General features: G+C 39.2%; 1 protein-coding gene across 1 annotated transcript in view; it reads left to right on the forward strand.

Annotated features, from left to right (window-relative positions):
* The first annotated feature begins 282 nt into the window (after positions 1–282).
* SAXO1 (stabilizer of axonemal microtubules 1) overlaps positions 283–12,767 on the forward strand; it is a 30,976-nt gene continuing 18,491 nt past the window's right edge. Inside the window, exon 1 of the mRNA XM_047769537.1 lies at positions 283–456. Within this exon, the coding sequence (XP_047625493.1) occupies positions 434–456 (23 nt within the window). The 5' untranslated portion in view covers positions 283–433. The remainder of the gene's footprint in view (positions 457–12,767) is intronic.

Below are 12,767 nucleotides of genomic sequence, written 5' to 3' on the forward strand. Positions count from 1 at the left end.
TGATTTTATCCCCACCTCTTTGTGTGGTCAACTCATTGGTGTCTCTTCCCAAGGTGGCTGGAACACATGAGCCTGCCCAGGTGGGAGGGAGTAGGGGCAGGAATTGGGGAACGTGTGTGGGAAAACTAACCTAAATGGGAAAACTCCTGTTTTCAATGCCATCAGTGATGATTTTATACTTTGGAGCACATTTTGAAGAGATAGCATACTGGATATATTTTTCCTGAGAAGTTAACCAACTTAACATTCCTTTTTCTTTCCATTTTTAAAAAATAGGCGACATCATTGTCCACATCTCCCTACCAAAATTTATGATAAAACAGAGAAACCATGTCTTCTCTCCGAATATACAGAGAACTACCCTCTTTATCACTCTTACCTGCCCAGAGAGTCCTTCAAGCCCAAGCTGGAGTACCAGAAAGGGTGCACACCAATGGAAGGCCTGACCACATTGAGGTGAGGGCAATAGGATGAATATATGAATGGACAACATAATGGAGTAATGTACAATATTAACCTAATGTTCAATATTGCATTAATGTGCACTGTTAATACGTGTTCTTAATGCCTTAATGTTAATTTACTAAATCTCTGACAGCAAATCCTATGTTTATTAGCCGGTTTAGTTTTCCACAGCCCCCTCTTAAAGAGAAAGGATTCTGGGTAAGGGGCAGGACTAAATTGATCTGCATGAAAAGAATGGGAGGTTAAGCAAAATAATAAAGGGAAGTAATAACTAGAAAGTAGAAAAATTAGTTTTGGGCTTCTGTACATAAGCTTCAGGTCCGCTTGGGTGGCAATAGGGATGTTGATAGTAGTGAAAGAGAATTGGAGCACTTTTGATATTATGTTGTGGATGTTGCGTTGGGGTCCCCTTGAATGCTCTTTTTAATTTTTTTTTGTCTTTTTGCCTTTCCTAGGGCCTCTCCTGCGGCATGTGGAGGTTCCCAGGCTAGGGGTCTAATTGGAGCTATAGCTACCAGCCTACGCCACAGCCACAGCAACGTGGGATCTGAGCCACTTCTGCGACCTACACCACAGTTCATGGCAATGCCAGATCCTTAACCCACTGAGCAAGGCCAGGGACTGAACCCACAATCTCATGGTTCCTAGTTGGATTCGTTAACCACTGCACCATGACGGGAACTCCTCCATCTTTTTAATTTTTTTAATTAAAATTTTTTTATTATACTTGATTTTCAATTTTGTGCCAATTTCTGCTGTATAACAAAGTGATCTACATACACACACATTCTTTTTTTTTAATACTATCTTCCATCATGTTCTAATCCAAGAGACTGGACACAGTTCCCTGTGCTATACAGTAGAACTCCATTACTTATTCATTCTAAATATAATAGTTTGCATCTACTAACCTCAAACTCAAACTCCCCATTATGTCTGCTCTCCATGTCCATGATCTGTTTCTGTTTTGTAGATAGGATCATTTTGCCACGTTTTAGATTTCACATGTAAATGACATCATATTGTATTTGTCTTTCTCTAACTGACTTCACATAGTATGAGAATCTCTAGTTCCACTCATGTTGCTGCAAATGGTGTTACTTTGTCCTTTTTTATGGCTGAATAGTATTTCACTGTATGCATGTACCACATCTTCTTAATCCATTCATCTATTGAGGGACATTTGGGTTGTTTCCAAGGCTTGGGAATTATGAATAGTGCTGCAATGAATGTAGCAGGGCATGCTTCTTTTTGAATGAAAATTTTGTCCAGATATATACTCAGGAGTGGGATTGCTGGATCATATGGTAGTTCTATATTTAGTTTACTGAGGAACATCCTTAATGTTTTCCATAGTGGTTTTACCAATTTACATTCCCATCAATAGCAGAGGAGGGTTCCTTTTTCACCACATCCTCCCTATCATTTGTTCTTTGTTGATTTTTTTATTACTCAATGAATTTATTACATTTATAGTTGTACAGTGTCATCACAATCCAAATTTATAGGATTTCCATCCCACACCCCCAGCACATCCCCCCACCCCTCAAACTGTCTCCTTTGGAAACCATAAGTTTTTCAAAGTCTGTGAGTCAGTATCTGTTCTGCGAAGAAATTCATTGTGTCCTTTTTTCAGATTCCACATGTCAGTGAAAGCATTTGATGTTGGTGCCTTGGGTAGTATAGTCATTTTGATAATACTGACTCTTCCAATCTAAGAGTATGGTATGTCTTTCCATTTGTTTGTGTCATCTTTGAGTTCTTTCATCAGCATCTTACAGTTTTCACAGTACAGGTCTTTTGTCTCTAGGTAGGTTTTTTCCTAAGTATTTTGTTCTTTTTGAGGTGATGGTTAACGGAATTGCTTCCCTGATTTCTCTGTCTGATCTTTCACTTCTGATACTTTCATTGGTAGTACACAGAGATGCCGTCGATTTCTGTGTATTAATTTTGTATCCTGAGACTTTGCCAAATTCATGGATGAGCTCTAACAGTTTTCTGGTAGAGTCTTTAGGATTCTCTAGGTATAGTATCATGTCATCTGCAAATAGTGATAGTTTTATTTCTTCCTTTCCAATTTGGATTCCTTTTATTTCTTTTACTTCTCTGATTGCCGTGACTAGGACTTCCAAAACGATGCTGAATACTAGTGGCAAGAGTGGACATCCTTGTCTTGTTCCTGATCTCAGTGGGAATTCTTTCAGCTTTTCACCATTGAGAATGATGTTAGCTCTGGGTTTGTCATACATGGCCTTAATTATGTTGAGGTAGGTTCCTGTTATGCCCACTTTCTGAAGGGTTTTTATCAGAAATGGGTGTTGGATTTTGTCAAAGGCTTTTTCTGCATCTATTCTGAGGATCATACGGTTTTTATTCTTCAGTTTGTTAATGTATGTATCACATGGATTGATTTGTGGATATTGAAGAATCCTTGCATTCCTGGGATAAACCCCACTTGATCGTGATTTACAATCCTTTTAATGTATTGTTGGATGCGGTTTGCTAGTATTTTGTTGAGGATTTTTGCATCTATGTTCATCAGTGAAATTGCCTGCAGTTTTCTTTTTTTGTGGTACCTTTGTCTGGTTTTGGTATCAGAGTGATGGTGGCCTCATAGAATGAGTTTGGGAGTCTCCTTTCCTCTGCAATTTTTGAAATAGTTTCAGGAGGATAGGTGTTAACTCTTCTCTAAATGTTTGATAGATTTTGCCTGTGAAGCCATCTGGTCCTGGACTTTTGTTTGTTGAAAGGTTTTTAATCACAGTTTCAATTTCAGTTCTTGTGATTGGTCCATTCATCTTTTCTATTTCTTCTTGCTTTAGTCTTGGAAGATTGTACCTTTCTAAGAATTTGTTCATTTATTCTAGGTTTTCCATGTTATTGGCATATAGTTGCATATAGTAGTCTCTTATGATCCTTTGTATTTCTGTGATGTCCATTGTTATGTCTCCTTTTTCATTTCTAATTTTATTGATTTGAGTCCTCTCTCTTTTTTTCTTGAGAAGTCTGGCTAAGGGTTTATCAATTTTGTTGATCTTTTCAAAGAACCAGTTTTTTGTTTCATTGATCTTTTCTATGGTTTTCCTTGTTTCTATTTCATTGATTTCTGCTCTGATCTTTATGATTTCTTTCCGTCTACTAACTTTGAGTCTTGTCTGTACTTCTCTCTTGAGCTGCTTTAGATGTAAAGTTAGCTTGTTTATTTGAGCTTTTTCTTGTTTCCTGAGGTGGGCTTGTATTGCTCTAAACTTTCCTCTTAGAATGGCTTTTGCTGCATCCCATAGGTTTTGGAGTGTCATATCTTCATTGTCATTTGCTTTTAGGTATTTTTTTAATTTCCTCTTTGATTTCTTCCATGATCCATTGGTTGTTTAGGAGCATGTTGTTGAGTCTCCACATGTTTGTGTTTTTTGCAGTTGTTTTCTTGTTGTTGATGTCCAGTTGTATAGTGTTGTGGTCAGAAAAGATGCTTGATATGATTTCAATTTTCTTAACATTACTGAGGTTGGATTTGTAGCCCAGGATGTGATCAATCTTAGAGAATGTTCCATGTGCACTTGAGAAGAATGTGTATTCTGTTGCTTTTGGATGGAATGTCGTATAAATATCTATTATGTCCTCTGGTCTAATGCTTCATTCAGGGCCTGTGTCCTTATTGATTTTCTATCTGGATGATCTGTCCATTGCTGTAAGTGGGGTGTTAAAGTCCCCCAGTATGAATGTGTTGTCAATTTCTCCTTTTAAGGTGGTTAGCAGTTGCCTTATATATTGTGGTGAATCTATGATGGATGTGTAGATATTTAAAATTGTTATATCTTCTTCTTGGATTGATCCTTTGATCATTATGTAATGACCTTCCTTGTCCCTTAAAACATTCTCCATTTTCAAGTCTATTTTGTCTGATATGAGTATTGCCACTCCAGCTTTCTTTTGATTCCTGTTTGCATGGACTCTTTTCTTCCATCCTCTCACTTTCAATTTGTATGTGTCCCTAGAAGAGAAGTGGGTGTCTTGAAGACAGCATATATATAGATCTTGTTTTTGTATCCATTCAGCCAGTCTCTGTCTTTTGGTTGGGGCATTTGGTCCATTAACATTTAAAGTAAATATTGATATGTATGTTCTTATTTCCATTTTATGAATTGCTTTGGATTTTTTTCGTTGCTCTTTTTTCTTCCCTTCTTCTCTTGTTCTGTCCTGTTGTGGTTTGATGACTGTCTTTCATGTTGTATTTGAGTTGATTTTTCTTATTTGAGTGTGTATCAATTGTAGATTTTTGGCTTGCAGTTCTTCTGAAGTTTTGATATACGAGGCTATATGTATATGAGATTGTTTTAAGTTGTTGTTCTCTTAACTGCAAGTTCATCTCCAATGTCCTGCATTTATACCCTCCTCTTCTCATGATTTCTGATTTTGTTGGTATAATTGTGCATGGATGCTTTTGTATCTTTACTGTGTATATACCTTTCCTGGTGAGCCTTGTCATTTGTGGCATTTTTGTTTCCTGTTGCTGATCTTTTATTTTCTGCCTAGAGAGTTCCTTTAGTATTTGCTGTAAGGCTGGTTTAGTGTTGCTGAATTCTCTCAGCTTTTGCTTATCTGTGAAGGTTTTGATTTCTCCTTCAAATCTGAATGAGAGTCTTGCTGGGTAGAGTATTCTTGGTTGGAGGTTTTTTCCTTTCATCACGTTAAGTATATCATGCCACTCCCTTCTGGCCTGCAGAGTTTCTGCTAAAAAATCTGCCAATAACCTTATTGGGGTTCCCTTGTATGTTACTTGTTTCTTTTTCCTAGCTGCTTTCAAGATTTTCTCTTTGTCTTTAATTTTGGTCAGTTTGATTAATTTGTGTCTCAGGGTGTTCCTCCTTGGGTTTATTTTCTATGGTACTCATTGTGCTTCCTGGATTTGAGTGAATGTTAGGGATATTTTCAGCTATTATCTCTTGGAATATTTTTTCTGTCCCCTTCTCTCTCTCCTCTCCTTCTGGCACCCCTACAATACGGATGTTGGTGCATTTCACCTTGTCCCAGAGTTCTCTGAGACTCTCTTCATTTGTTTTCAAACTTTTTTCTCTTTTCCATTCCACATCCATAATTTCTTCTAATCTGTCTTCCACCTCGCTTATTCGTTCTTCTGCCTCCTGTATTCTGCTGTTAGCTGCTTCTAGTGAATTTTTTATTTGTTATTGTATTTTGCATCTCTTCTTGTTTAAGTTTTATATCTTGTGTCTCTTTGCTCAGTGTTTCCTGTAAGTTATCCATCTTTGCCTCCAGTTTATTTCCAATGTCTTGCATCATCTTCAGCATTAAGATTGTAGTGTCTTTTTCCCGGAGGCTGAGAGTCTCCTCATCACTTAGCTGATGCTGATTTTCTGGGGTTTTTCCTTTCTCCCTCATGTGAGTTATAGTTCTCTGTCTTTTCATGTTTGTAGGTTTTTGGTGTGGTGACCTTTTTACAGATAATAGAGTTATAGCCTCTCTTACTTCTGGTGTCTGCCCCCTTGTGGCTGAAGTTGGTATGGGGGTCTTGCTGTAGGCTTCCTGATGCGAGGGGCTGAAATCTGCTTACTAGTATTTGGAGCTGATTCTAATCCCTGTGGTGGGTGGGGCTTAGTCTCTGGTTGGGATTAGAGGGGCTGTGTGCCTGGGGGGTCTTTAGGTAGCCTGTTTACTGGGGGGCAGGGCTGTGATCCCACCTGGATTGTTGTTTGCCCCTGGTCTTCTCAGCACTGAGTGACTGGTGGGGCCAGATTTTCCCACAATGGCCACTCCCAGAGAATGGCATGCTGCTGAAAATTCCCAAGAGCTCTGCTTTCAATGTCCTTCCCTCACAACAAGTCACATTCACCCCTGTTTTCCCAGGAGGTCCTCTAAGAACTGCAGTCAGGTTTGACCCAGATTCCTATGGAGACTTTGCTTTGCCCCAGGACCCAGAGCACATGAATGTCTCTGTGTGCCTTTTAAGAATGGGGTCTTCATTTCCCCCAGTCCCATGGAGCTCCTGTACAAAAGCCCCACTGGCCTTCAATGCCAGATGCTTAAGGGCTCTTTCTCCTTTTGCCAAATCTCCACCCTTGGGAGTTTGATGTGAGGCTCAGAACTCTCACTCCTGTAGGTGAGTCTCTGTGAACCAGTTAGTTTCCAGTCTGTGGAAACCTCCCACCCAGGAGGTTTGTGGTTGCTTATATCATGTAATCACCCCTCCTACCTCTCGATGTGGCCTCCATCATTGATTTGTTCATGATGGCCATTCTTACTGGTATGAGGTGGTATGCCTCATTCATAGCTTTGATTTGCATTTCTCAAATAATTAGTAATGTTGAGCATTTTTTCATGTGCCTGCTGGCTGTCTGTATGTCTTCTTTGGAGAAATGTCTATTTAGGTCTTCTGCCCCTTTTTCAACTGGGTTGCTTTTTTTGTTGTTGAGCTGTGTGTATGTTTTGGAGATTAAGCCTTTGGCAGTGGCATTATATATAAAGATTTTCTCTCATTCTGTTGGTTGTCTTTTAATCTTTTAAATGGTTTCCTTTGCTGTGCAAGAGCTTTTGAGTTTCATTATGTCCTGTCACTTTTCTTTTAACTATTACTTTTGCTTTTTAAAAAATCTTTATTGTCATTATTCCAGGTGAATTGAATAAGATTTTGCTGTGATTTATGTCAAAGAGCATTTTGCCTATGCTTTCCTTTAGGAGTTTTGTAGTATCCAGCCTTGTATTTAGGTGTTTAATACATTTTGAGTTTAATTTTGTGTATGGTGTTAGAGAATGTTCTAATTTCTTTCTTTTATTTGTAGCTGTACTGTTTTCCCAACATGACTTAATGAAGAGGCTGTCTTTCCTCCACTGTATATTCTTAACCTCCTTTGTCATGGATTAGTTTATCACAGGTGTTTGGATTTATTTCTGGGCTTTATCGCCTGTTCCGTTGAACCATTTTTCTGTTTTTGGTGTCCATGCCATACCATTTTGATGACTCTAGTTTTCCAGTATAATCTGAAGTCAGGGAGCCTGATTCCTCCAGTTCTGTTTTTTATTTTGCATATTGCTTTGGCTATTCAGGGTGTTTTGTGTTTCTATACAAATTTTAAAATATTTTCTATTTCTGTGAAGAATATCATTGGTTATTTGGTAGGGATTGCATTGAATGTGTAGCTTGCTTAGGTAGTATAGTTATTTTGACAATATTGATTCTTCCAATCTACGAGCATGGTATATCTTTCCATCTGTTTGTGTCATTGTTGATTTCATTCATCAGTATCTTACAGTTTTCTGAATTCAGGTCTTCTGTCTCTTTAGGAAGGTTTTTTCCTAGGTTTTTATTCTTTTTGATGGAATGGTAAATCAGATGGTTTCCCTAATTTCTATTTCTGATCTTTCATTGTCAGTATATAGAAATGCAATTGATTTCTGTGTATTAATTTGTTTCCTGCAACTTCACCAAATTCATTAATGAGCTCTGTTTTCTAGTAGTTTCTTTAGGATTTTTCTACGCATAATATCATGTTATCTGCAACCAGTGATAGTTTTACTTCTTTTCCAATTTAGATTCCTTTTACCTCTTTTTCTTCTCACACTGCCATGGCTAGGACTTCCAAAACTATATTGAGTAATAATGATGAAAGTGGACATCCTTGTGTTGTTCCTGATCTTATTAGAAATGCTTCTAGATTTTCACCATTGAGAATGATGTTAGCTGTGGGTTTGCCATATATGGCTTTTATTATGTTGAGGTGGTTACCCTCTATGCCTACTCCCTGGAGATTTTTTTTTTAAATCAAAAATGGGTACTAAATTTTGTCAAAAGCTTTTTCTTCATCTATTGAGAGCATCATATGGTTTTATCACAGTGATTGCTTTAGGGATATTGAAAAATTCCTGCATCCCTGGGATAAATCCCACTTGATCATGGTGTACATTTTTGTATTGTTGGATTCAGTTTGCTAGTATTTTGTTGAGGATCTTTGCATCTATGGTCATTGGTGATATTGGCCTGTGACATCCTTATTGGGGTTCCCTTTTATGTTATTTATTTCTTTTCCCTAGCTGTTTCAATATTTTATCTTTGTCCTTAATTTTGGTGAGTTTGATTAATATGTGTCTTGGGGTGTTCCTCCTTGGGTTTATCTATGTGGTATTCATTGTCCTTCCTGGGTTTGAGTGAGTGATTCCTTTCCCATGTTAGGGACGTTTGGGGTTATTATCTCTTCAAATGTTTTTCTCTAGCCCCTTCTCTCTATCTTCTCCTTCTAGTACTCCTACAATGTAAATGTTGGTGTATTTAAGGTTGTCCCAGAGTTCTCTTAGACACGCCTCATTTCTTTTCTTTTTTCTTTATTCTTTTCTGCATCAATGATTTATACAGTCTGCCTTCCCCCCAACTTATTTGTTCTTATGCCTCCTATAATCTTCTACTAGTTTCTTCTAGTGAATTTATTTATTTATTTATTTATTTGTGTGTTTTGGATATCTGCTTATTAAATCTTTAAATCTATTTCTTTGTTCAAAGTTTCTACTAATTGAGCAATCCTTGCCTCCGTTTTTTTCTTTTTCTTTTTTTTCCCTAAGATCTTGAATCATCTTTACTATCATTATTCTGAAGTCTTTTTCATGGAGGTTGCTAATCTCCAGTTCATTTAGCTGTTTTTCTGGGGTTTTGTCTTTTCCTCTCCCATGGCTTATATTTCTCTGCCTTTTCACTTTGTATAACTTTTTGTCTGGTCTCATTTTTGCAGGCTACAGGGTTATAGCCTCTCCTGCTTCTGGTGTCTGCCCCCTTGTGGGAGAAGTTGATACGGGGGCTTGTTACAAGCTTCCTGATGGGAAGGACTGGTGCCTGCCTACTGGTAGGTGGACCTGAGTCTTCTCCATGGGCAGGGTTTTGTCTCTGGGTGTGATTAGAGGCAGTTGTGTGTCTAAGAGGACTTTAGGCAGTCTATTTGCTGATGGATGGGGTTGTGTTCCCACACTTTTTGTTGTTCAGCCTGGGGTTTCTCAGCTCTAATGGGTGGTGCCAGATTTTTCCAAAATGTCAACCTCCATGGGAGCTCACACCAGTGAATATTTCTGGGGCCTCTTCCTCCAATGTCCTGCCCCCACAATGAGCCAAAGCTGCCCCTGCTCTCCCAGGATACCCTCCACAACCCACAAGTAGGCCTGACCCAGATTATTATGGAGTTCCTGCTTTTCGATGGGACCCTGTGCATGTGGAATCCTATGTGCGTCCTCCAAGAGTGGAGTCTGTTTATCCCAGTCCTGTGGAGTTCCTGTGCACATACCCTGCTGGCTTTCAATGCCCAATGCTCTGGAGGCTCCTTCTCTCAATGCCAGACACCTGTGCTGGGGAACCTAATGTGGGGTTTAGAACTCTCACTCTTGTGGTAGAACCTGTGTGATATAGTATTTTTTGTCTGTGGGTTGCCCGCCTGGGATTGCTCATATTGTGAAAGCATCCCTCCTACCATTTGGATGTGGCTTCTTCTTTGTCTGTAACATATCTTTTTTGGTAGTTTCTAGTCTATTTTATTGATGATTGTTCATAAATTAATCATAATTTTGTAGTTTTTGTGTCAGAAGATGAGCCTAAGTCCTTCTATTCTACTGAATGTCCCATTCTCTTCTGAATGTTCTTTGAGAATACGAACAAGGAATCTTTAAAAAAAATTACTATGACTTAAAAACTCTGATTCTTGAGATCTAGCTCTGTGAAGAGACCTCTGGACCATGTAGTTCAGTGTGCCAGGGTTGCAGAGGTATCTCTATTGATGAGATGGGGTGACATGATTACTCTCAGGATTGTTCCACATGTTGCAAAGGCTCTAACAGAATCTGCTAGTAACAACTCATTTAGCGACTTCCAGTTGGTGACCTGTGACTGGTTACCCAAAGGAGTAGAAACATCTTTGAGTGCACTTGGGCAGCATTTTAGATTGTATAGCTTTGTCCGCATAAGAGATTTGAGAGATGGATATATTCTCTACCTGTGACTTTCCTCATACCCACAAGGCAGAGTTTCTGTGAGGTGGACATGAAATTATTCTAGCACAATGCCTGCTCATGACAGGTTTTCAGACCTGGTAAATTTTTTTCCTATTACTCTTCCTTTGCCTCATAATTTTGTGCTTTTCTAGTAAAGGTCCCAGATAGCCCAGACTAAGCAGAATATTAATGTATTCTGCCTAAATTAAATTAGCAGAACATTAATTTATCCTAGGATAGACCTGGAAACATCTTTTGGAGACTGTGGGTTGGAGACATGAAGTTTTCCTACTAAAAATCTGATAGCCTTTAGATACAAAGGAAGAAGTCCACATCTGGGTTATGGGGCAGAAAAGACCCACAAGGGAAGGATAGAAGGCAAGGGTTTGTGGGCTTGGTACACAGGGACAGCCTGAGAATGGGAGGGATTCCAGGGTCTTATCTGACTTTGTAAAAAAAAAAATCTTTCTTAATGTAGTTGATTTACAATGTTCTGTCAATTTCTGCTGTACCTTATCTGACTCTTAACCTCAATCAGGTTATCTTTATGCTGATAGTTGTCTTAAGTGATTCAATTTCAGCACAAGGTTCTGGGTCCTGATTCATGAAAAAAAATTCCAATCTATGCAAACTGATTTTCAACCCATGACTTACTACACACTTACAAGCCTTAGCTTGGGCTTCATTTTATCATGAAAACAGCATCCTTTGTTGCTTAGAGTCTAAAGACAGCAGCAAGAGAAGTAGACCATTCTGGAGCATTGCTTTTCATTTTAAGAAACCATGGTCAGTGCTAACAAAAAGAACTAGGCTTATATACAAGAAACATGTAGTCAGTAGGAAAGGATAAGAGCAGTGTTGAGGAATGGCTTGCAGATATCAAGGTTGGCTTCCAGATGCTGGCCTTCAGTTCTCTCTATACCCAATTTTCAGGAAATGAAGAGTGCCTTGTAGAATGTAAAGTTCGGATGGCTTCAAATACTATCCTGGAAATATTTGGAAATTGAGGGTTGGGTGTTGAGGGATGCTTTCTGCTTGTCACCCACCAGCTCAGGAGAATGGGGACATATCCTTTCTCTGGAGCAGGAGTCCTGCCCCATCCCTGATTCTGAGGCCCCCAGTGGTGCCCCACATGCCCTTCCTCTTCCCTATGTTGTTTTCAAAACAAAAACTTGCCCTTTGACCTTCCCTATATTATCCTTGCCTTGTGTCAGTTACCGCAATAAATATATCACCCAGAAGGTACCTCTCTCCCTCCCAGGGCCAGAATAACAAAGTCGTTCATGTTAAGATGTGGCCAAAGTGGAGGCCAAAGTGGAGGAAGGCAGATACCAGAAGAATTTCCAAAACAAGTTGTTAATGATCATAAGGGAAAAAGTGGCAGGATCGAGTTTACCCACAGGAAGGAAAAAGAACAGATGCTTCTTGCTCCTTTATTTCCTTCCTAAGAAAGAGGATGAAGGGGAAGATGAGTAGAGGTATCTCTTTGTTCACCTGAACCTCAATTTCATCATTTCTCAGCCTCATGCTTGCCCTGTTGAGCAGGGGTTTTCATTGACTGGAAATAAAACTATGCTCCTATCAGGATGTCTTTTTTGATCTTCAGTGGGATTTTATTGAGATAAATTAACAAAAGTCAATATTTTACCAACTGTCTTTTCTGAACCTTATAAATTCTGCAGAGACTCTGGTTCATATCTGAATAAATACAACAAAACTATTCCCCATTGGGGAATGTAGAGATGCTGTCATCTGGGTGCTTTGCCAGAGGGTGCTGGGAGGAAGGGATGGGTCAGCCCCATGTCTGCACACCTTTGTGTCTGCACAGATTGTCATCTTTATGCCTGTAGAACTCTGATTATTACGATGTTCAACCCACTTCTTTAACTGAAGGCTGACCTGGCTTACTTTCTGAGATTGCACATGGGGCTGCCACCTGCTGCATGAAAAAGCCACATGGCCCAGGGCTTGGCTGGGTTTGGTGATTAAACCCAGACACTAAAAACACCTGGTTTCTGGAAAGGTTATCAGCCCAGCATGAGGCATGATTATAGCTGCACACAACTCTCACTCGCTGTAAATCTTGGGGATTTACAGCAGGTGCCATGAGGAGAATGCTGGTGATTTTCACCCTTCTTAATATTGAACTATTTCTTGCAGCCCTTGGTAATCCTCTCACAGAGGATCTGCCTTTGTTTCTGATAGACCTGAGGTCAATTTACGAATAAGAAGTTTGCACTTCAAGCCTCATTTCCCCTTAGGCATGTTACCATGTAAAACAGTTGGGCCCTATTAGGGGACATTATTTTGTTAGCTAAGCGAGATCC

Source organism: Phacochoerus africanus, chromosome 2 (genome assembly GCF_016906955.1).
Source record: "Phacochoerus africanus isolate WHEZ1 chromosome 2, ROS_Pafr_v1, whole genome shotgun sequence".
In the NCBI taxonomy this organism is placed as follows: Eukaryota; Metazoa; Chordata; class Mammalia; order Artiodactyla; family Suidae; genus Phacochoerus; species Phacochoerus africanus.